At 40.9% G+C, this 21,217-nt stretch overlaps 1 protein-coding gene across 1 annotated transcript; it reads left to right on the top strand.

Moving 5' to 3' along the window:
• Positions 1–14,539: 14,539 nt before the first annotated feature.
• LOC113006871 (proteasome subunit alpha type-6) lies at positions 14,540–20,174 on the top strand. The gene is made up of 7 exons (XM_026143098.2): positions 14,540–14,719; positions 15,592–15,686; positions 17,461–17,542; positions 17,934–18,089; positions 18,183–18,361; positions 18,535–18,629; positions 19,962–20,174. The coding sequence occupies exons 1-7, from the start codon at positions 14,644–14,646 to the stop codon at positions 20,017–20,019; spliced, it is 741 nt and encodes a 246-aa protein (XP_025998883.1). The 5' UTR covers positions 14,540–14,643; the 3' UTR covers positions 20,020–20,174.
• The last annotated feature ends 1,043 nt before the right edge of the window (positions 20,175–21,217 follow it).

The following is a 21,217-nucleotide window of genomic DNA, read 5'->3' on the forward strand; positions in this document are numbered from 1 at the left end:
ACATCTGGGCCCAGAAAGCTGCCCCGCGCCTCCTCTTCCATCCGCCGAGCCCTCCACGTCTCATCTGTATAACGCTGCCCTGCGCTCTACCCTGGAAAAGTAATTAGGTGGAACACATGGCCGCGGTAAACTGCTGCTTGCCAGGCAGCCAGAGTACCGGCTGCGGTGGATCTGTAGCAGAGCGTGTATCACGGGAGTCCTGAAAAGGCCATTATCTTGGCGGCGGGGAGAATAGATTTTGGCGTGCGGAAAGTTTGGGGGATTTCAGAGAGGAGAGATGCAGCCTGTAAGCTTTGGTGCTGCTGGAGGTCAGCAGTAGTCTACAGCCTCTGCAGAATTTCAATTTTAGCATGTAGTTTTATGAACTCCAACACATGTGGGCATTTTGAAAGGCACAGTCTACTCTTGGTATTAAAAACAGAGGCATTAATGAGTAAGCATGCTTGCCTGGGCAGTTTGTTGCTAGATTTGGAGGACAAGATGTCCTCTTGAACAGAGAATTACTTTTACTCATCGACCTGTAATAACACTCATATAAACCGGAGTCATCGCCTGGCACCTTTTACCTGACACACACCTGTTTTATCTCCTGAAACGGAGCCGTGCACCTGAGTCAGGCTGGCGTGTTTGTGTTCAGTCAGAGACAACAGCCGTTTCACACGAGCTAAAAGTCACACGGCGCGCATGCACACCGCCGCTCGCTCACGCTGCTGGGAAATTCCCAGCAAAAATTCCACTCTAGCAGTCCTCTGTGAACACATTCCTGAGTTTTTCATAACATCTCACAGCTGAAATGAAAGCCAAACTTGCAGTTATGGGGCAGTTTTGAAGATCCAGTTTACCCTCAAGCTAGCAATAAATCTTCCCAGACCGAGGATACTGCATGTAAGCTCATATCCCTGCTAGATTTCCTGGATGCAGCTCACTCTGGGAATGTCAGAGAGCTTGAAGGAACAGGCAGAGGATGAGACGAAAGGAATTCTCTAGGTGCTTGAAAGTATTTTTTTAAATCTGAATGTGTATTAAGGTTAATTAACGAACCAGGGTCTATGCTTCTGCCACGCCAGCACCTTGTATGGTTTGTATAATTTTCAGGAACAGCTTTCTCATTCCAAATTCCCCTTGAATTCCCTTCACTGACTTCACAGCTATTTATTCCGAATCCCGTTTGCCTATCTAACATAACCAAATAAGGTCGATGAGAGCATGATTTCCATTTGCGGACAATGTGGATACACAATTAATGAATACATAAGTGTGCAAAAAGGGGGGATTTTTATAGGGGGGTAACTGGGATCTTTCATTTTCTCCTTATTAGCGCACCGCAATCTATCAAGCAGTGGTCACACTTCAAGGGTGCTTAATATTTGGTAGCACAACAGTATAATTTTCTTGTATGCTGCTGACACCGGTTTGATATTTCTCTTTCATCCTCGTGTATATACTGGTCCAAAGCCCGGTTGGTTTGGCCGCTGCTGCACGGTACAGTTGGCATTGCTGCGATTGCAGCAGGGTGTTTCCTCTCTTCCTAAGCCATCAGGAGATCACTGACTTCAGTCTGTTATTACTGAGGCCACCACCAAATAATGGCCTCCAAAATTACTTGACATGGGCTTTCCAGTTTTTTTTGTATCTACCATCCCTCTTTCTCCTGGTATTGTGCAGTTTTTCCACTTTATTGCATTTCAGAAATGACCCACTGACTTCGACAGCTGAAATTAGAAATACAGACTGTAGCAGGCAATAGTCTCTTACTGTTGACACAAATTTAAGAGAAAGGCGCATGTTTTGTCTGTTTTTTTTTTTTTTTAAATAAATACATAAGGGAAATTTTCAGAGAACTTTAATAACCACAACACACAACATTACTGCTTTGTATACTTTGATCAAATCGTTTTAAGAAGTGCAAAAAGTTATGCAATGCTAGCAACTTTATGCTAGTTTATGTAGGTAATTATCATTTAGCTTTGTAGTTGTCATCAAGGCTGCTGGGGCAGTAATTACTCTTTAGCTCAGTTTTCCAGACATGGCTTAAACATGGTCTTAAACTAAACGTTTTATTCAAAGTCTAGGACTAAGCTTAATTCATGTCTATAAAGCTGGCTAATGCTGTTAGCTGACCTGAGCTTGTGCTAAGCCAAGCTAGCACTGGGGGCATATTTGAGTTAGCTTAGCAATTAGCTCACTAGATTTTCTTATTTTTATTTTCATTGTTCTTTTCATGCCATTTTTCTTAAAGCAGTTAGAACAGCAAAGTAACATTTGTTGGTGACTGTAGCGGAGCATAGCTGAGGCCTAGCTAGAGAGCTAAAAGCTTTTACAAGGTTTTGTTGTATTTGCAGCTGTCAGTGCCTCAAAGTTACCACAAATTGAGCCTACACTTTAATACATTGACTTCTGGTAATGAAAACGATTTAATTATCAGTCAACTTTGTAAAAAAAAAAAAAAAAAAAGTAGCATAAACAGGAGCTGATCATCCAGTTAAAGCCTGAGGTGCAATGACTAAAGTAGCACTCACTCAGCTTGTGAGTAAGGCGTCTCAGCTGCATCACTGTACATTTGGCACTGGAAGTACACATGATGAGATCACTGCACACAAGACTGCAGAGGATGATACAAGGACAGGACACAAGGCACGGTTGATAAAGCCTACTTGGAAAACCTGTCTGAATACGTCTGCTGGCATGTACTGAGAGAGGCTCTGCAAAAGCAGGCGCGAAAGCCAGAGGGGGCTTTGAAAAAGAAAAACAGGGTTTGGGTTTCATGCAGTCCTGTGACACAGACTGAGACATGTTCACTTCCTCAGCTTAGGAGAAAAGAAGCTCAGGTTGTTCTTGTTGGCTTTTAAGTTTGCCTTCTTCATTTGAATTCTACACATTCAGGCCTAGCTCTAGCGTAGCAACGCCCATAGTCTATAGTAAGCCCAGATACAGGGCCTGTTTGAATATGTCCATCCTACAGGATAACTTGGTGATACATACAGGATAAAGAGGAAGTCTGTGGGAGTGAGATGGCTGTTTAAAACCGCTATTGATCTCACCCACCACTCTCACATCCAGGCATGTGGGTTTCTTTGCATATTTGCGTATTTTTAGATTAGACAGAGAATGCATTGACTTCAAAATAAATAGACTCAGCGCCTGTGAATGTCATTTGTTTTGTGTCTGTCCAGGGGATTTCATGTGCTATTCATGTGTTGTTTAAGGTTTTTTTTTTCCTGAGACTTTTATAATAGGATATGTGGGTTAAAACCACGGATACCTCCCCTCCCCTCAACGCTCGCTCTATTGTTACCACAGACACCTGCTCTTAAACAGATCACTCAGAGAAACCCCTCAGCTCTTGCTCACTCGTCATATTATACCATATTGTACGATTCATAGACCCTGTTTTTACTGGAAAAAGAACAAAGAGCGGAGGTCATGTCAAAAAGCTGAACTTTACCGATCGTTACTGCACACTTACCATCACAAAGTCGTTAAGGCTGGAAACACGTCAAAGAAACCTCTGGGAGGTCACAGCCTTGAAATACCCCCTTACTAACATTTATTTTAAATCAGGAGAGGACTCGAGGGGGAACACAAAGGACTTGCATGTGATAAACTGCACAACTTGTAGTGTGCGGCATGATTGTGTAACCATCGTAATTTCTGCTCTTAGCAGTTAACCTGCCTTTGACTTTGGCTTAAACTGCACTGTCACTGCACCGCATCATTATCAAAGTTAAATTCTCAATTTTCCAGCTACAACTCAACAAAATGAAACGTGGATATTTTGGGGGCAACTGTATAAACATGTCCTAACCGCCTGACATAAACACTTGGAAAGTTGTTCATGCTGCATAAGAATTACGATGCTGGCCCCGTCACGTGGACCCACAGCACCAGTTGTTATTGGGTGGTGTGTGTTTATGTTTTCTGGGAGCAGAAAACCTGGATAAATGACAAAGTGCCATAAGTTAAATATATAATATTATAAAGGTGCAATGCGCATATTTTACACATCAATCACACTTTATCAGTGACAGTGAGTACAGATTACCTCATGAAGACACTGGCAAGCTGTCTTTATGATCACCATGCCAGGTTCTTATTGGAAAGGCAGGCATGTAGACATCCCTACAGACCCTTGTGCTAACCTTCTCATGACGAAATGTACTAAATTTTAGCTGGATTTAATAAGGGGGTCACCACCCGCACCAATGTTTTAAAAGCAAATGCAAGATAAACTGTAAATGGCTTCTCTTACAGTGCAAACTAAGAAAACTGTGGGTTTTATTAGCACTAGCCTTCTCACCTGGTGGTCCGTACCTGTTCACTGTAGCGTGCTGAGCAGGATCCGATTTTTGGAGACGGATCGGAAACCAAGTCAAAATAAAATTGTAGAAATTCACTCACCATAACTGGAGCACAGACGTCTGGATCTGGATCATCTGTTACTGCAGATTTTCAGCACAGCAAAAGGTAAAAAGGCACCAGCACCCCAAACACAGTGTGACCCAAAGTCTTACTAAAATAAAGAAAGGATAAGATAAAAGAGAGAAACTTGTTATGAAGAGAAATGTTAGGTATAGCTACCATCCATCCATGCGATTTGTTGCACTTGTCCCTATCGGGGTCGTTGGAGAGGGCTGGAGCCTATCCTAGCTACCACAGGGGCAAGAGGCGGCGGGCACCCTGGACCCTGGACAGGTCACCAGTCAGGGCTAACACAAAGAGACAGACAACGCTCACACTCACATTCACACCTACGAGCCATTTAGAATCATCAGTTAGCCTAACCAAACTAACTGCATGTCTTTGGATGTGGGAGAAAGCAGGAGTACCCGGAAAGAACACCTATTTTTAACATTGACCCCGTACAGGAACTGGCTTAACTGCAGAGCCAGTCTCACGTGGCAACTTCAGGTTTTGGCATGTTTACGTTCGCTTCATTCTTCACCTGTTTCCTGTTCGGAGTAAGAAACGGATTCAGAGCCTGCATCGTCTTACTATGCAAATCAGCTGGACATATCAACAAACCTGTCGGGGCAAGCAAAGCTGCAAAGGTTCCGCCTGCTACAGCTACTGTCGTTGCATTCATTATCGTTTACAAAGTAATTATATGGAAAGAACTGGCCTTACTGGTATGCTACGCAATGGCTGCGCGGTGTTTCGCTTTCCATTGTACAGTCAGTTTAGTGCCCCCGTTTCCAGAAGAGATGAGTAGCAAGTGTTCCAGTTTGATCATCAGAGCAGCGCCGTAGTGAATAGGGTCACATCAAGTGGATAGTCAAAAAAGTGCAATTTTCTTGCTAGTTAAGTAAATACGAGCCAATTCATTAACTGGCAGCCGGCCAGCTCACCAAAGCTGGAGTGCAGACGTTTGATGGAGGGGAAAGTTTGCTCTTGTGTCAACCACCAGATCATCACACCAGACAGGAAACCAAGGTTTATTATAGCTATGATATAAACCAGCTGTGATCTTTATCTCACGCTTATCTTATTTACATCTCAAAACCACACTTAGTGCATACTGTACATGCTGATCCCTGTCCAAAGCACAGCCAAAAACAAACCAAAACAAAATGTTTGCAAACAGACGGGAACGACGGCATTCTCTGTTCTGCTTAATGCATCTCAGCACAACAGGCGAAAGCATTTCCAAGTAACTGTGGCACCACTAATTGCAACACACCTTGAGGCTGCTGTTGCAACCATTTAAGCATTTGCAACATGACAAATCACTCAACAATTTACAAAGAACAACATGCAAATTCTAAAGAATATGCATATAGAAGAAGGAAGTAACACAAAGCATTATCTCTCTCTTTCACACACACACACACACACGTTCAGCAGACTTATATCATCTTTGCATCACTCAGCACTTTAGTGCACTTTAGATAAGCCGTTCCCAGAAGCTGCTCACAGCACTGGGGTTCTTAGAACCTCAGTGCTTTGTTTTGGTTTGTAAAATGATTTTTTTTTTGCCTGCTTTATGTCTTTAGGGTTTCTCGCAATATGAAAAATTGAGGGGAAAAAAAGTGATTTCAGGGAAAGTTTTTCAAATACACATTTAAGAATGTTCATTGTCATGGAAAGAAAACGTTTCATACAAAGTGAGTCAAAAAGTGCTGACATTTCATCTTACACCGTCAAGGTTTTCAGAGAAGGGCTTAATCACGCCGTTCCCCTTGTTGCTTAATATCTAAACTTTTGAGCTTGGAAAACATTAACCAGGCTGTGGCTTTCTGAAAAAGTATTTTCATCGACAGCGGAGATCCCCCTGCACTCCAGAAATCAGCCCCACGCCTCTTTGTGCTGGCGAGGGGGTGGGGGTCTTTCTGGTTTCAGATGCAAATGCTGCGAGCGTTGCACCGATGCAGCTCGAGCTAGCCGCGCTTTCACGCACTCAGAACAGAAGCTGGAGGAGACAAAGAGAGAAAGACAGCAGAGATGGGGAAGGAAGGGGACAGGCATTGTGATGGAGGGGGCATCTGCAGGGGACGGTCGAGGTCATGAAATGTCAAAGCAAAAAAAAAAAAAAAAAACGAGAGGTGCACAAGCTCAGTGATTTCATACCATCATCATTGCTACATTTGGCCTTCTTTGATAGAGTCATGTAAAAAGTCCTATTAATAGTCATTTTTCTACAAACTGCACATTTTGGAGTTTTTTTGTGCTGCACACTTAAAAAGGAGTGTTTGTGGTTGTGCATGAGTGGATGCATTTTTGTCTTTTTTGTAATACAAGGTTTTGAGCTCACATGATTAATCGCGTGGTCTTTATTTTTTACCATCGTATGACATCTACTGTGTGCGGGGCTGAGTCACAGGGTTAAATTCAAATGCCCTCCCATGTGTGACATTTATCACTAATTACTTTTCACTAAGTTTTTTGTTTTTTTTCCCCACAAAGATATAATCATAAAATTTTACAAGGAAGCCCAAGATTTGACTTCTGTTAATCATATCGACACGAAATCACACTGAACAGGTTTTGTGAGTCATCACCTGGATGTGGTAGTAACTCATAAAGAGGAAGTGATCATCTTTTGTTCAGCTGCATTAGACAGAGGGGAAAACCCGGCTGACACATGGACATTAGACGCTTCTTCATGAATAAGGAAATGGGAATTGGCCATTGACCAGGATACCCGACAGTGATTTTTGTTCCTTGAAATGATCATGTTGCCTCTGTTCGGGTTTTTTTATTTTATTTTATTGTTACACCGTGGCATCACTTTCACCTTGGCTTGTTATGTGATAGGGAGAAGTTGAAATCTATTTTCATTTTCGTGCAGCAGGATATCATTTTGTTTCTTTTAAATATAGTCTGCGCCATATTTTATTGGTGTCCAGATATAGAAAAGAGGAACTGGTTTCATTTGTGACAAGGCAATATACAGCTACAGTTTTAGCCTTTAATCTCATGCAGTAGTGCACAGTGTAGCGCATGAATTCATGTTGTATGTATTCAAAACACCAATGTTACAGTGTACATCGGGACTGCGCCAGACACATGCTGATTACATTCTGCACACAGAACTTACTCATTACACTGTAAGGATCTGTTGGTGTATCTGGTAGTACTCGTCACAGTTCACAGGAAACATTAGTGATTATGGGAAGAACACATTTTTATAAATGCTCAAAAATCCTGGCATCTCTCCATGCATGCACAATGTTTCAGTCAATCAGCAGCCATTTAAAACTTTTCCAAGTAAAGCCCAGGTGTGAACGATGAAATGAATCACTGGCTCTATGTATTGTAAGTGCTACCTCACTGGCAGCTCACACTGGGACACATAATGCTTTTTCTTCTACAGTAAGACAATAACATGTAGAACTCTAATAACTTTTGCTGAGTTCTAATTCGGCACGACATGTTTTCTGCATGAGTTTCTCAGTCTTTCACAACGCTGGAGGAGTTTTGGGCCTCTGTTCTTTACAGCGTTGCTTCAGTTTTGGGGCCTGCGGGCGTTCATTTACGCACAGCTCTCTTAAGTTGGCTTTATTAAACATTAGATCTCTAGCTGGGAAAACATTTTTAATTAATGATTTAATCACTGAGCACAGCCTTGATTTTATGTTTTTAACTGAAACTTGGTTGGACCAAAGTAACAGTGGAGCTGTTCTCATCGAGACGACCCCTCCTAACTACAGTTTTATCAGTGAGGTCAGGGCGAGCAGGAGAGGAGGAGGGGTTGCTGTCTTATTTAATGAATCATTTCAATGTAAGCAGCTATCTCCTGGAAGTTTTCAGTCTTTTGAATATGTGGCTTTACAGCTGAAGGCCCATCCAAAGTTGTGTTTCTTAATGTTTACAGGCCTCCCAAATACTGCACAGACTTTTTTAATGACCTCAGTGAACTGCTGTCTGTGATCTGTGTTGATTTTGACTGTGTAATTATTGCTGGGGATTTTAACATTCATGTGGACAACCTTCAGGACAAAGGGACTAAAGACCTGAGTAACACTCTGGGCAACTTTGGGCTGATTCAGCATGTAACAGAGGCCACACATAATAGAGGACACACTCTTGACCTACTGATCTCCAAAGGCCTGAGCATTTCAAAGGTTACTGTGTCTGATGTGGGCCTGTCTGATCATTACTGTGTTTTCTTTGAAAGTAAAATCTCAGCCCACACAAATATATCAACAACAGTGATCACAAAACGGTGTATAACTGAACACAGTAGTGCAATTTTTAACCAGGTCTTCCCATTAACACCTGACCTGCCCAGAGGGTCAGTCAATGAGCTCGTCAATAGCTTCAATGCTAACATGTTAAATGTAATGGACACTATTGCTCCCATTAAGGTGAAGGTTATCTCTGGAAGGAAAAAGTCTCCATGGAGAAACTCCACACTGGTGAAAAATGAAAAAAGAGAGTGTAGGAAAGCTGAGCGCAGATGGAGAAAAACAAACCTCCAGGTTCACTATGACATCTATAAAGAGAAACTTCACAATTATAATTTACAACTGAGGAATGCAAGGAGGTCCTACTTCTCTGACATCATCACTAAAAACAGCCATAATGCTCGGGTCTTAGTTTCCACAGTTGACAGGCTAACAAACCCTCCTGTGTCAGTGGCAGCTGAACTTCATTCGACCATGGCCTGCAATGACTTTGCCAAATTCTTCACTGAAAAAATCCAAAAAATTAGACAAGCAATTGGTACATCAACAGCAGATCCAGGATATGTACTGTGTCCACCAAAAAACTGTTTAAACATCATGAAACAGTTTCAACCTATTAACAGCAAAGACCTGGAGGACATCTTAGGTCAGCTGAACTCCTCCTCCTGCTGTTTAGATGTCCTGCCAACAAGTTTTTTCAAAAAGGTCTCAAAGACTTTAGAGTCAGACCTGTTACAGATCGTCAACTTTTCTTTATTATCAGGTGTGTTTCCAGAATCACTAAAAACTGCTGTAATCAAACCTATACTGAAAAAGGACAATCTTGACAAGACACAAATGAACAACTACAGGCCGATCTCAAATCTCCCATTTTTAAGTAAGATCATTGAAAAAGCAGTTTCTCAACAGCTCAGTTACTTCTTAAACATAATAATTGCTATGATGCCTTCCAGTCAGGTTTTAGACAGAACCACAGCACTGAAACCGCTCTGACCAAAGTGTTTAATGACATATGTCTGAATACAGACAGTGGAAAAATGTCAGTCCTAGTTTTACTGGATCTCAGTGCAGCATTTGATACAGTTGACCACAACATATTACTCAAACGACTGGAGAACTGGACAGGTCTTTCAGGAACTGTACTAAACTGGTTCAAAACATACGTAGAAAACAGGAAATACTTTGTATCAATAGGTAACTTCACATCTGAGCAGACAAGTATCACATGTGGAGTTCCCCAAGGTTCCATCTTGGGACCCCTTCTGTTTAACATCTACATGCTCCCACTGGCACAGATTATAAACAACAACAAAATAAACTATCACAGCTATGCAGATGACACACAAATATATATCACAATGTCACCAGGAGACCGAGGCCCTGTACAGGCTCTTGGTAAATGCATTGAGGAAATCAATGACTGGTTGTGCCACAATTTTCTCCAGCTAAACAAAAACAAAACTGAGGTAATAGTCTTTGGCGCCAAAGAAAAACGATTACAGGTCACCAGAGAACTTCAATCTATACATCTAAAAACCACAAACCAGGCGAGAAATTTGGGTGTAGTGATGGATGCAGACCTAAACTTAGAAAAACACATTAAGACAATAACAAAGTCAGCTTACTATCACCTCAAGAATATATCAAGGATAAAAGATCTGATGTCTCAACAGGACCTGGAAAAACTAGTCCATGCATTCATCTTTAGTAGGCTTGATTACTGTAACAGCATCTTTACAGGTCTACCTAAAAAATCAGTCAGACAACTACAGCTCATTCAGAACTCTGCTGCTCGAGTCCTCACTAAGACCAAAAAAGTGGACCACATCAGTCCAGCTCTGAGGTCCTTACACTGGCTGCCTGTCCGTCAGAGGATAGACTTTAAAGTTCTGATGCTGGTCTATAAAGCTCTGAATGGTTTAGGACCAAAATACATCAATGACCTCCTGACCCAGTATGAACCATCCAGATCCCTCAGGTCATCTGGATCCGGTCTTTTATCAGTTCCCAGAGTCAGAACCAGACACGGAGAAGCTGCATTCAGCTTTTATGCTCCTTATATCTGGAACAAACTCCCAGAAAGCCTCAGATCAGCTGAAACACTCAGTTTATTTAAATCCAGGTTGAAGACTCACCTGTTCTCAGCTGCATTTGAATAAAGCACCAAATCCACACTTAAGCTTAAATTTCAAAACTTACATTTAACTACTGATTTTTATCTACTGTTCTGATTTTATCTGTTTTGATTTTATATACTGTTTTGTTTGTTTGTTTGTTTGTTTGTTTGTTTGTTTGTTTGTTTGTTTGTTTGTTTGTTTGTTTGTTTGTTTGTTTGTTAATTAGTTAGTTAGTTTATTTGCTTGTTTTATTCAATTTTAAATCATGCTTTTTATTTGTTCTTGTTTCTAATGTCTCTGTAAAGCACTTTGAATCACCTTGTTGTTGAATTGTGCTATACAAATAAACTTGCCTTGCCTTGCCTTGCCTTGCCTTGCCTTAAGGTCACAGGATTTCAGTCAGGTTCAGGTCTGGACCTTAACTGTGTCACTGCAACACCGTGATTCCTTACTTTAACCAAATCCTCACACCCCTCCACCACTGTCCTTGACAGCTAGTATGAGGTATTTGTACTGATATGCTGTGTTTGGGTTTCACCAAGCATGGCACTTTGGTCTCCTCTGTCCAAAGGACATTGTTCCTGAAGTCTTGTGCCTTGTTAAGATGTAACTTTGTAAACCAAAGTGTTGCCTCCATGTTCTTTTTAGAAAGAAGAGGCTTTCTCCAGGTAGCCCTTCCTAATAATACTGTACTGCCATAAACTTGAACCTGCTAACTGAAGATTGTGAGATTTTATTCCTTTTTTTAGTTTCGCAATGGTAAATTTGCTGGGACGTCCCATCAGGGAGCATTGTGTTAACGCACACCTCCAGACCCGCAAACTGATGACATTTCTGCTTTTTACAGAGGTGCTCACATTTACTGATGGTCAATTAATCAAGTCCATTTGAATAGCAGCACCTGGCAGCTATTCATCTTCTTAATATCCATGGACGCAGTAAGGGTGCACATAGTTTTTCTAATTTTATTTTCCCATTACTGATGCATACTTTTGTTGCAGGTTGCATGTAAGCAGTCAACATGCTGTAAGTGCTCCGTGCCAACGGGAAATTGTAAAAATCAGAATCAGAATACTTTATTGATCCCTGGGGGAAATTATTTTGTACATCACAAAAATACATCACTTCCTCATTGTTTCGGGTAATACAGACTATACTGCTACATATGGAACAGATGCAAAGCCAGTTACTGTTACCACTATACATTTCTCTTTCTTTGGCCATTAACTGAACTTAATTAATGGCTAAAGAATTTTAATAAAGTTAAAGTTGGGGTGAAATAGATCCTTACAAGCCTTACAGACTCCTATGTTTTAGATATCAACATAATAGAAGCATATAGGATTAGTGAGATGTGGTTCTGCATCACTGCTGACAGTAAGTCAGTTGGTGATGATGTCGCGTGGTGATGTTTTAATGTTTTGTTTTGGGCTTTTTTAGATACCATACATATTTCATAGATCACTTTGTTTTTGGTAATCAACAATTTTCATTGCAATTAGTAATAATGACGTCAGAGTGTTGTGTTATGTATGAGTATAACACAAACAAGTGACAAGCGAGGTCAAAGAAGGGCTCTTAGGAAACTCTCTTATCTTAAATTATAAGAAAACTGAAATCGTGGTTTTTGATGGTAATTTTCCTCGCAGACAACTTTGTGATGCCTTTGGTTCCCTTGCCAGTTCCCTCTCTGCCACTGTTAGCAATTTGGGCATGTTGCTGGATAGCTCTTTTAAATTTGATAAACATGTGTCCGCTGTAGTTAGATCTAGTTTCTGCATCTCATTTCTAAGGCTAGGCATTATATTCCGCATAAGGACCTGGAAAAGCTCATCCACGCCTTTGTGACCTCTAGGCTGGATTACTGCAACTCCCTTTATTTCAGTCTTCATTCTGCGTTTCTTCATAGACTGCAAACTGTTCAAAATGCGGCGGCACGCCTTCTGACCGGAACTGGGAGGTTTGCCTCTATTACCCCTGTTCCAGCTGACCTGCACTGGCTACCCATTAAATACCGCATCCAATTTAAAATACTGCTGCTTACCTTTAAAATGATCAACAACACAACCCTGAGCTACCTTATCGAACTCCTTAGATCATACATTCCCACTCGAGCACTAAGATCATCTACTCAGTTACTCCTGGTGCAGCCAAGATCTCGTCTGAAGTCTAGAGGCGACCGTGCGTTTGCCTTGGCTGCACCAGATTTATAACCTTCCTCTTGCTATCCACGCGTCTGATTCTCTCCAGTCATTTAAATCACGGTTAAAAACCCATTTATTTAACCTTGCCTTATTTAGAATAGAATAGAATAATCCTTTAATTGTCCCACAAGGGGAAATTTGGTTGTAACAGCAGCCAAAAAGACAAATATACAAACAAACAATACACAGGACACGGAACAGAAACATACACAATTTTTTCTTACATATTTACATTAAGGACAATGGTTACTATAAACAGAGAGTACTGTACAGTTGTTAAATTAAATTAAAATAATTACAGGTAAGAGGCAAACCAGGTTGTAGTGCGAATCGGTTAATTAACTAACTTATTGCAGTTACAGCATTGACGTAAACATCTATGTTTGTTGGGAGCAGTTCAGATTGTACAGTCTGACAGCTTAATCTGATCCCTCGACTTACTCTATTTTACCTTTTATACATGTGCTTTTAACATGTTTTACTTGATATGCATTTTATGCTATTCCTGTGTATTAGTGACACTGACCTGTTACCATACCTGGTACTTTGTTATGGTCCTATAATATTTAATCATATTTAATATTTATAATATTTATGTCTTATTTTCTGTCTTTTATGTGAAGCACTTTGGTATACCATTGGTTTTAAATGTGCTCTATAAATAAAGTTGTATTGTATTGCATTGGATAAGCAAGTATGCTAGAAGAAGTACTCACACACTGTGTAGGAATAGCTCAAAACATGCGACATGCTACACTGAAATTATTTTCACAAATTTAAATTCAGTGTCTAAACCCATATGGAAAAGATATAAATAAATCTTATAAAGTTTGTATCTGTCTTGTGTGAAACTTGTATGAAAAGCATACAAGAGTGAAAACAGATATAAGATCCCTTGAAAAATTATATAATGAAACTTGTATGTTTTGGATACTTAGTAAAATAATATATGGAAGTAATGAGAAAGTGGCCACTTTCATGAGTAAATCATATACGTTTTTACTATTTCTTTTCCATATGGGAAATTTTGTAACAATAAAAATGTTTAGAGCTACACCAATTGCGCAGCCTCAGTTGTAAATTTGCATTATTCAACATCATGACAGTAAAATATATTTACTAATGCATTTTTGTGTAATGCAAGATCAAATGTAAATAGCATTTTTATGGTGAAGCTGAGGTGTAGCTACTTATAACCACTTCAATTTCTGATGGCAAGTTAAAACTTGTGCTCATAGAGCAGTCTATAAAGACACAATAGGCTTGTAATCTGAAATAATAAAACATTTAAAGAGATGACAATTAAAAGAATGTAGTGGGGAGACAAGACTGATGGATAATACTTGGAGAAATGCTCTCTTCACTGCAAAATAGCTGATAAGTGGACATGATGAGTAAATGTAACAAACTGGAAAACGAGCTTATATTTCTTTGTGAAGGCTTAAAAGATCGTATGTCATAAAAAGTAAGGACAAGTTTGACCACATGTTATTGTGTTATTGTACATTTTTACTTTACCAGAAACCACAAACATCAGTAGGACCCTTGGTTTTATCACCATAGAAACGAAGCAAGCCTTTGTCACCGGATGAAGTTCACGTCCCTTCAGTTCAGTTCCGGGTAGAAATAGTGTGCATCAAGTGAAGTCTGCTTGCAAATTCATTTGGACGAACTTCTCGGCCAACTTATCCTTGTAAAATGTCCCGAGGCTCGAGTGCAGGGTTTGATCGACACATTACCATCTTCTCTCCTGAGGGCAGACTCTATCAAGTCGGTCAGTATGGGGATCTGTTTACATAAAAAGCCGGTTCGCTGGCTTACTTGTTTGCTAGCTAGCTAAATGCTCTGTCATGGTTCGCTTAGCCGAGGTTATAGTTAATTAAAAGCGACCCGCCAAATCGAAAGTAGTATGATATGTGACCACCACAGTCTTACTAATCCTGTGCGAGTTGTTATTATGGGGCTCCTTTTACGACGCTACTATCAAACTAAACACAGGGGATCAAAATAGCTAGCTGGCTGTTAGGCTAGTTAGCATAGTTAGCATTGCAGCCAAGCAAGCTGATTCATTGCTGAATGAATCAACGTGTTATTCAGTTAAATATATTGGCTAAATAAAGTATTTTTTGTGACTGCACTACATTTAGCTTTTTTGCAATTTTTCTTAGTCACAGGAATATTATTTTGTCTGAGAGCTGCTAGTTGGATGGATTGAAAGAGACAAGATAACATTTAATATTGTAAATTAGCGGTTTTTCCTCTAATAAAGCTGAACTGAACATGGCCATGAATTTTGTTGCTGTCTTCTAATCAGCAGTCATTCTACAGATGCCCGAGCACCTGCAGCAACAGTTAAAATCAAGTCAAAGGTTTGCAAATTTACTCAAAGTGAAGGGTTTTAAATGACACTATTTTACTACTACTGCTTTGGATGTAATGTTTGAAGCCAGACTACACAGAATTGGTACATAATTCGCTGTCAGCTGCTCAACCAGATGACATCTGATAATAGTTCTTCACTTGTGGCCCCAATTTTCCAGCTGAACAAAACAGCTCTCTGTGACTGTTAACCACGAATCCTAATGCTCGTAGCCATTGTCAAGCAAACGTGTGCTTAAAGACACCCTCTTTGTTTTTCTTTTGCAGAATATGCTTTCAAGGCCATAAACCAAGGTGGGCTCACGTCAGTAGCAGTCAGGGGAAAGGATTGTGCAGTTGTTGTAACACAGAAAAAAGTACCGGTGAGTTGATGTCAGATTGTTTGTTGTTATTTTCTTACAGCCATAACAGTAGCAGTGTTACGAGAAGGGCTATAGATGTTCTGAAATTTGGAGTAGTAGTTAGAAACAAATGAATAAATAATGCAACCGTCCCTCCATCCATACATGCTGCTTCTACTGCTTTCTGTGCTGAGGTTGTGTGGCTTTTCTCCTGTTACTCCAGCTTCCTCCCACAGTTCAGAGACCAGCATGCGTTAGGTTAGTTGGTGATTCTAATTTGGCCTTGGTTGTGAGAGTAAGTGTGAATGCTTGTTTGTCTTTCTGCGGTGACCCCATGACAGACTAACAACCTGTCAGCGGTATACCCAGGCTCCCAAAACCGTCTCATATTCATAATTCTGGGATAATGTGGAAAGTGACTCTCTTTGCACGAAAATATGGTCCAAGTAGTTGAACTGTTCCTAAGGCTCTTCGTCGCCCAATCTTTAAACATTTACCCAGCACAAAGTTGATGTCACACAGCAGGTAAACATCAGCATCTACCATGTGTAAATGCCACAGATGTTTGGCTGGTATATCTGTGCATCCTAAGAACTAACCGTTAAAACCTGCACCAATCAGGAGTCGCCACAGCAGATCATCTGCCTCCATTTCACCCTATGCCCAGCATCCTCTGTCACACCGACTCTCTGCATGTCCTCCTTCTCTGTGGTCTTCCCCTTTTCCTCCTGCCTGGCAGCTGCAGCTTCAGCATCCTTTGTCCAGTATATCCACTCTCGTTCATCAGCACATGTCCAAACATTCTCAGCCTCAGCTCTCTATGTTCGTCTCCAACCTGCTAAACCTGAGCTTATGTACTCATTTCTAATCCTAATTCTAATCTAAGACCAATTAACCATTAGAACTAGCAGTGGAATTTGTACTTTACAATTTGCATTTAGCCCGGGTAACAATTGAGAACACAGATGGCCGTAAAACAAACAAACAAACAAAAACAACTTTTTCAGAATTAGTACTGGACCAAAGCGCCCAGAGCTCCTGATTGGCAGTCCAATTAAGCTCAACAAGTAATTCGGGTTGGCTCGTCACAGAGGTTTAAAATAGCTGATTCAAGTCCAACACCAGAACCACAATAGAAACTTCCAGTTTCCCTTATGTTGAGCTGTGAATGATTGCTCACAGCATGTTAGTGTGATGAAAGCTGCAGTGCTTAATGGCAATAAGTGACCTGGAAATAAGAGTTAATTTAGTTCATGATGTAATCATTTCGAAGCGATTAGAGGCTTTCTGCAAGCTGACCTGTAGTTACCAGCACGTCTGCCCAGCTTTCACGGCTCAGCGCGATATCCTGTTCATCCAATGGAAACAGTTTGTGCACTGGCAAAATGTTTCAGGCACAACTGGTGTAGTTGGGGACAAACAAACAAACGGGTTACAGTCCAGCCTGTGAGAGAGAAACCTAAACTCTGAGGGGAATTTAAGAGGCTGTGTTTTACACGGCACATCCCAGTGTAGATTTAAGGAGATTTTTACAGGTTTTAAATAAAATGAAAAATGTCACATTTTTTTGACAGAATGCTTTTTTCCCCAAGTCGAACTGCTAATTTGCTTCGTTTGTCTCTCCAGCAGCTTGCTCCTTGTTGTGTTTATTTTCTCACGTAATTCTAAAAAGTTCAAACCTGATTGTTACTGATTATATTTACACTAAATGTTTGATAAGTTATGTAATACACTGAGTAATTTGTCAGTTTCACAGTTCTGTTCCTTTACATGTTCATGCTTTCCTCCTGTACAGGACAAGCTTCTGGATGCCTCCACAGTGACCCACCTTTTCAGAATAACAGATAATATTGGATGTGTAATGTCTGGGATGACAGGTAAGAAAAAGGCTCAAAATGTGTAAAATTGTATCAAATCTACTATTGTTACATAAAAATTGAACATTAAAACACCCAAATCCATTTTGTCTTTCAAATATACAGAAACAGCTGTTTAGACAAAGGCTGGTTTTTGATACATAAAAGGGGGGAAAGCATCAGGGTACTTTTCTGAGTTAAACTTGGCGAGCCTTTCTTCTCAGTCCGAGCTCTTACGGCAGCTGACACTTCCTCTTTCCAAGTAATCATTTCTTTTGCAGCAAGAACAACTTTCTTACATAAGTGTGATGTTAGAGACTGGAAGTGTCACATTTATTGGCTTCTTTGGGAAAAGAAATTGACCTTTATTTTTTTTTCTGGTCCATCTTACGCATCATTTAATGTGTTACAGCCGATAGCAGGTCCCAAGTCCAGCGAGCTCGATATGAAGCAGCCAACTGGCAGTACAAGTACGGTTATGAGATTCCAGTGGACATGTTGTGTAAGAGGATTGCTGATATCTCACAAGTCTACACGCAGAACGCTGAGATGCGACCACTGGGCTGCTGTGAGTATTGCGCATTCACATTCACATTGCTGATTCTCCACGTAGCACTTCATGTCGTTTGAGCGCCCTTTCTAAATGCATGCTAACACGCAGGTATGATCGTGATCGGCATAGATGAAGAGTACGGCCCTCAGGTGTACAAATGCGACCCAGCAGGCTACTATTGTGGTTTCAAGGCCACGGCCGCCGGCGTGAAGCAGACAGAAGCCACCAGCTTCCTGGAGAAGAAAGTGAAAAAGAAACTGGATTGGACCTTTGAACAAACGATCGAGGTATCATAAAATATTTTCTTTTGCTGGTGTAGCAAAGGTTCATACGGAACAAACACCAATGTGAAAGTAAAGTGTGTGCCTTTGCGGTGGTGGTTTCCAGGCATCCAACATTCTAAGAATGAAAATATCACCAACTTACCTTTTTTCCCCAACCCTCCTTTTTTCCCCTTCAGACGGCAATCTCTTGCCTGTCAACTGTTCTCTCCATTGACTTCAAGCCCTCTGAGCTAGAGGTGGGCGTCATAACAACACAGGATCCCAAGTTCAGGTAAAAGTTCAGCAGCACAACTCTGTTGTATTCCTTTGAGCACTATGAGTCATTAGAGCACACAGTTAGGTTTATTTGAAATAGTATATTTGCACCAACAAGGTGATTCCCAAAGAGGCCTATCTGCAGCAGATGAACAGCATCTTAAAGTTATGTCATTAAAAACTGAGAAGAAATTCAGACCTGCAAGATGTCTCTGGTCCTGTGACAATTTTTGCCCAAATTGTCGTCACTATTTACAGAGCAGGTCAGGAGAGAGTGAGTGTCTGCAGCCACCTGTAAAACACGGTGGAGGCTGTGTCCTGGTTTGGGGCAGTATTGTTGGAGATCTTGTCAAAATTGATGGAATTGTGAACACAGAAGAGCATCATCAGATTGTCCATCATGCAGTACTATCTGGAGAACATCTGATTGACAATGGCTTGTTTCAAAAACACTGCCAGTGCAATTAAAGGATACCTGGACATAAATAGACACAGTGGAGCACCATCAGTCATGCATTGGCCTCGCCAGAGGCGGACCTCAGCATTATTAAAGCAGTGTGGGATCATCCTGACACAGAACAGAACAAAAGGCAGAAACCTCCAAAGAAGAGCTTTGAATGTCCTCCATGAAGCCTGCAGAACTGCTCCTGAAAACAACTTAAAGAAACTGCATGAAAGCTGCCTGAGAGTGTTCAGGCTGTGCTGAAGATCTTCCAAATATTGACTTTTATTTAAATTGTGCAAACCATGTGTTTGCCTTATGCACTTTATTTCCATGAATGTTTGCACATGGTTAAACAAATTGCTGCAGCAATTTCACATTTCCATAGTAAAACACACAGCGACGAGACCTTCGTACAGTATTTGAAATGCTGAAGTACTTAAAAATATTTGAATTTAAGACATCATGTGCTACAGGTGTTTGGCATTAAGTGAAATATGACTTCATAGGGACATATTGTGCTTTTCATCTCATTTACTGTTGCTATGGTGGATGCCTAAATATGGGACGCCACACGAGCAATTGACCCTAATGGGAACATCCCTGTGTGCTCACAGTGCTTTGTTAGAGACCCTTTTTTTCTTAAACTTAGCCCATGTATGGTCATTAAGAGCGCAGAGGCCCCACCCACCTACTGTTCAAACCTTCCACTTACTAGAGTTAGCCAATCAGAAGAAAGAGCTAACTATATGATAAGTACGGCTTATATTCGACTGTGAATCATGCAAAGCCACCCTGGTAGAGGCCAAGAATAAAGATATGGAGCTGAAAGTGAGCATAAAATGTTCACTTTAAAAACGAGTTAGATTTTGGAGTCTTTATCTTCATCTCATTTTTGTCCTGCAGGATCCTCGCAGAGACTGAAGTGGACACCCACCTAATGTCCCTCACCGAGCGGGACTGAGCGAGCAGAGCGGCGTCGCCTGTTGGATTTAGTTAGAGCATGATGGGAAATGCAGTTCCCAGATTGGAGGCTCGTGTTATCTTTGTTTGCTGTACATTTACCCCACTGTTTCATTCAACAATAAAAAGAGGTTTTTTGAGTAAAACTATTATAAATGGGCTGTTTGCATTTTTTATCATTTCTTTTTAGGTCCTCTGCTTGTCAACTGAAACCTTTTACCGTCTGTGTTTAGCAGCAGGGGAAACTGTTTGTGGGAACATGCAGAGCTTCTACTTTTGAGCTTCCTGTTGTGGCTCTTGGTGCACAAAAATCACATGACTTACAAAGGTGCTGCGGAGAGGTTATTCTACTACAAACTCGGTGATGCAGACTTGATTTGACCTTGTTTTCTCTACTTTTTTTGGCTTTTTTTTTTTTTCTACGCACATGTCAGAAATAGAATACTTTAACTTTCCGGAAATGTCACACAACACAAATAGTTTCTCTTTGCGAGGGGAAACTTTATAATTCAGAAAAAGGGGGGGACTTGTCTTTCTCAGCTCTCTTTGTCATCCACATGAGCAGAAATGATGGCGATGTGACCTCAGTGTGTCATTGTGAGTGGCTTCTAAAAAAATCCCCCTTCCATATTGGAATTCTTTGCAACACACCAGTTTCTTTTAACCAGAGTATAAGTCTTCACGTCTTCTTCTTCTAATCAAAGAGGAATCTTAAGTCAGTTACTCGACCAAATTTCCAGGCTGATATTCTGTCTGAAACTTCCGCTGTCCTTGACAAGTTCTGTAATCACTGGAAACAAAAAATCCCCATCCTACTGTAATAGTTAATGTTTACAAGCCAGAGAGGATACAGCAAACACAATTGTGTAACCGAGTCATTCTGGGGCATTCGAGCGTTGCTTCAAGGATAACTTTACTGGGAAATTCATTTCGGTTGCTTCAGATAATTCCTTTCTGAAAAATTCCTAAGTACCTGCATGTGTCGGCTGACAGGGACAGCCTGGACTTCCTTGTAAAGCAAAGAAAGTCTCCTGGTCCTAATGACACGGCGAAAAAGAAAAAGAAAGGGTCACTGAGCTCTCTGGAACGCTTGCCCATATTTGTAAAACATTTCCTCCTTGGTATTTCTACCCAGTAGCGCCAGTTCCTAGCTGCCACTCACAGCCATTCCAGGGGAGGGTGGAATATTCAAGCACATC

The sequence above is a fragment of the Astatotilapia calliptera genome, chromosome 15 (genome assembly GCF_964374335.1).
Source record: "Astatotilapia calliptera chromosome 15, fAstCal68.1, whole genome shotgun sequence".
In the NCBI taxonomy this organism is placed as follows: Eukaryota; Metazoa; Chordata; class Actinopteri; order Cichliformes; family Cichlidae; genus Astatotilapia; species Astatotilapia calliptera.

Bases quoted from the DNA above. Each gene is read 5' to 3' on its own strand.
- LOC113006871 (XM_026143098.2), top strand. From the start codon at position 14,644: ATGTCCCGAGGCTCGAGTGCAGGGTTTGATCGACACATTACCATCTTC. The intron at 17,543-17,933 runs GTAAGAAAAAGG...AATGTGTTACAG, and splicing joins TGTAATGTCTGGGATGACAG to CCGATAGCAGGTCCCAAGTC. The intron at 18,090-18,182 runs GTGAGTATTGCG...GCTAACACGCAG, and splicing joins GATGCGACCACTGGGCTGCT to GTATGATCGTGATCGGCATA.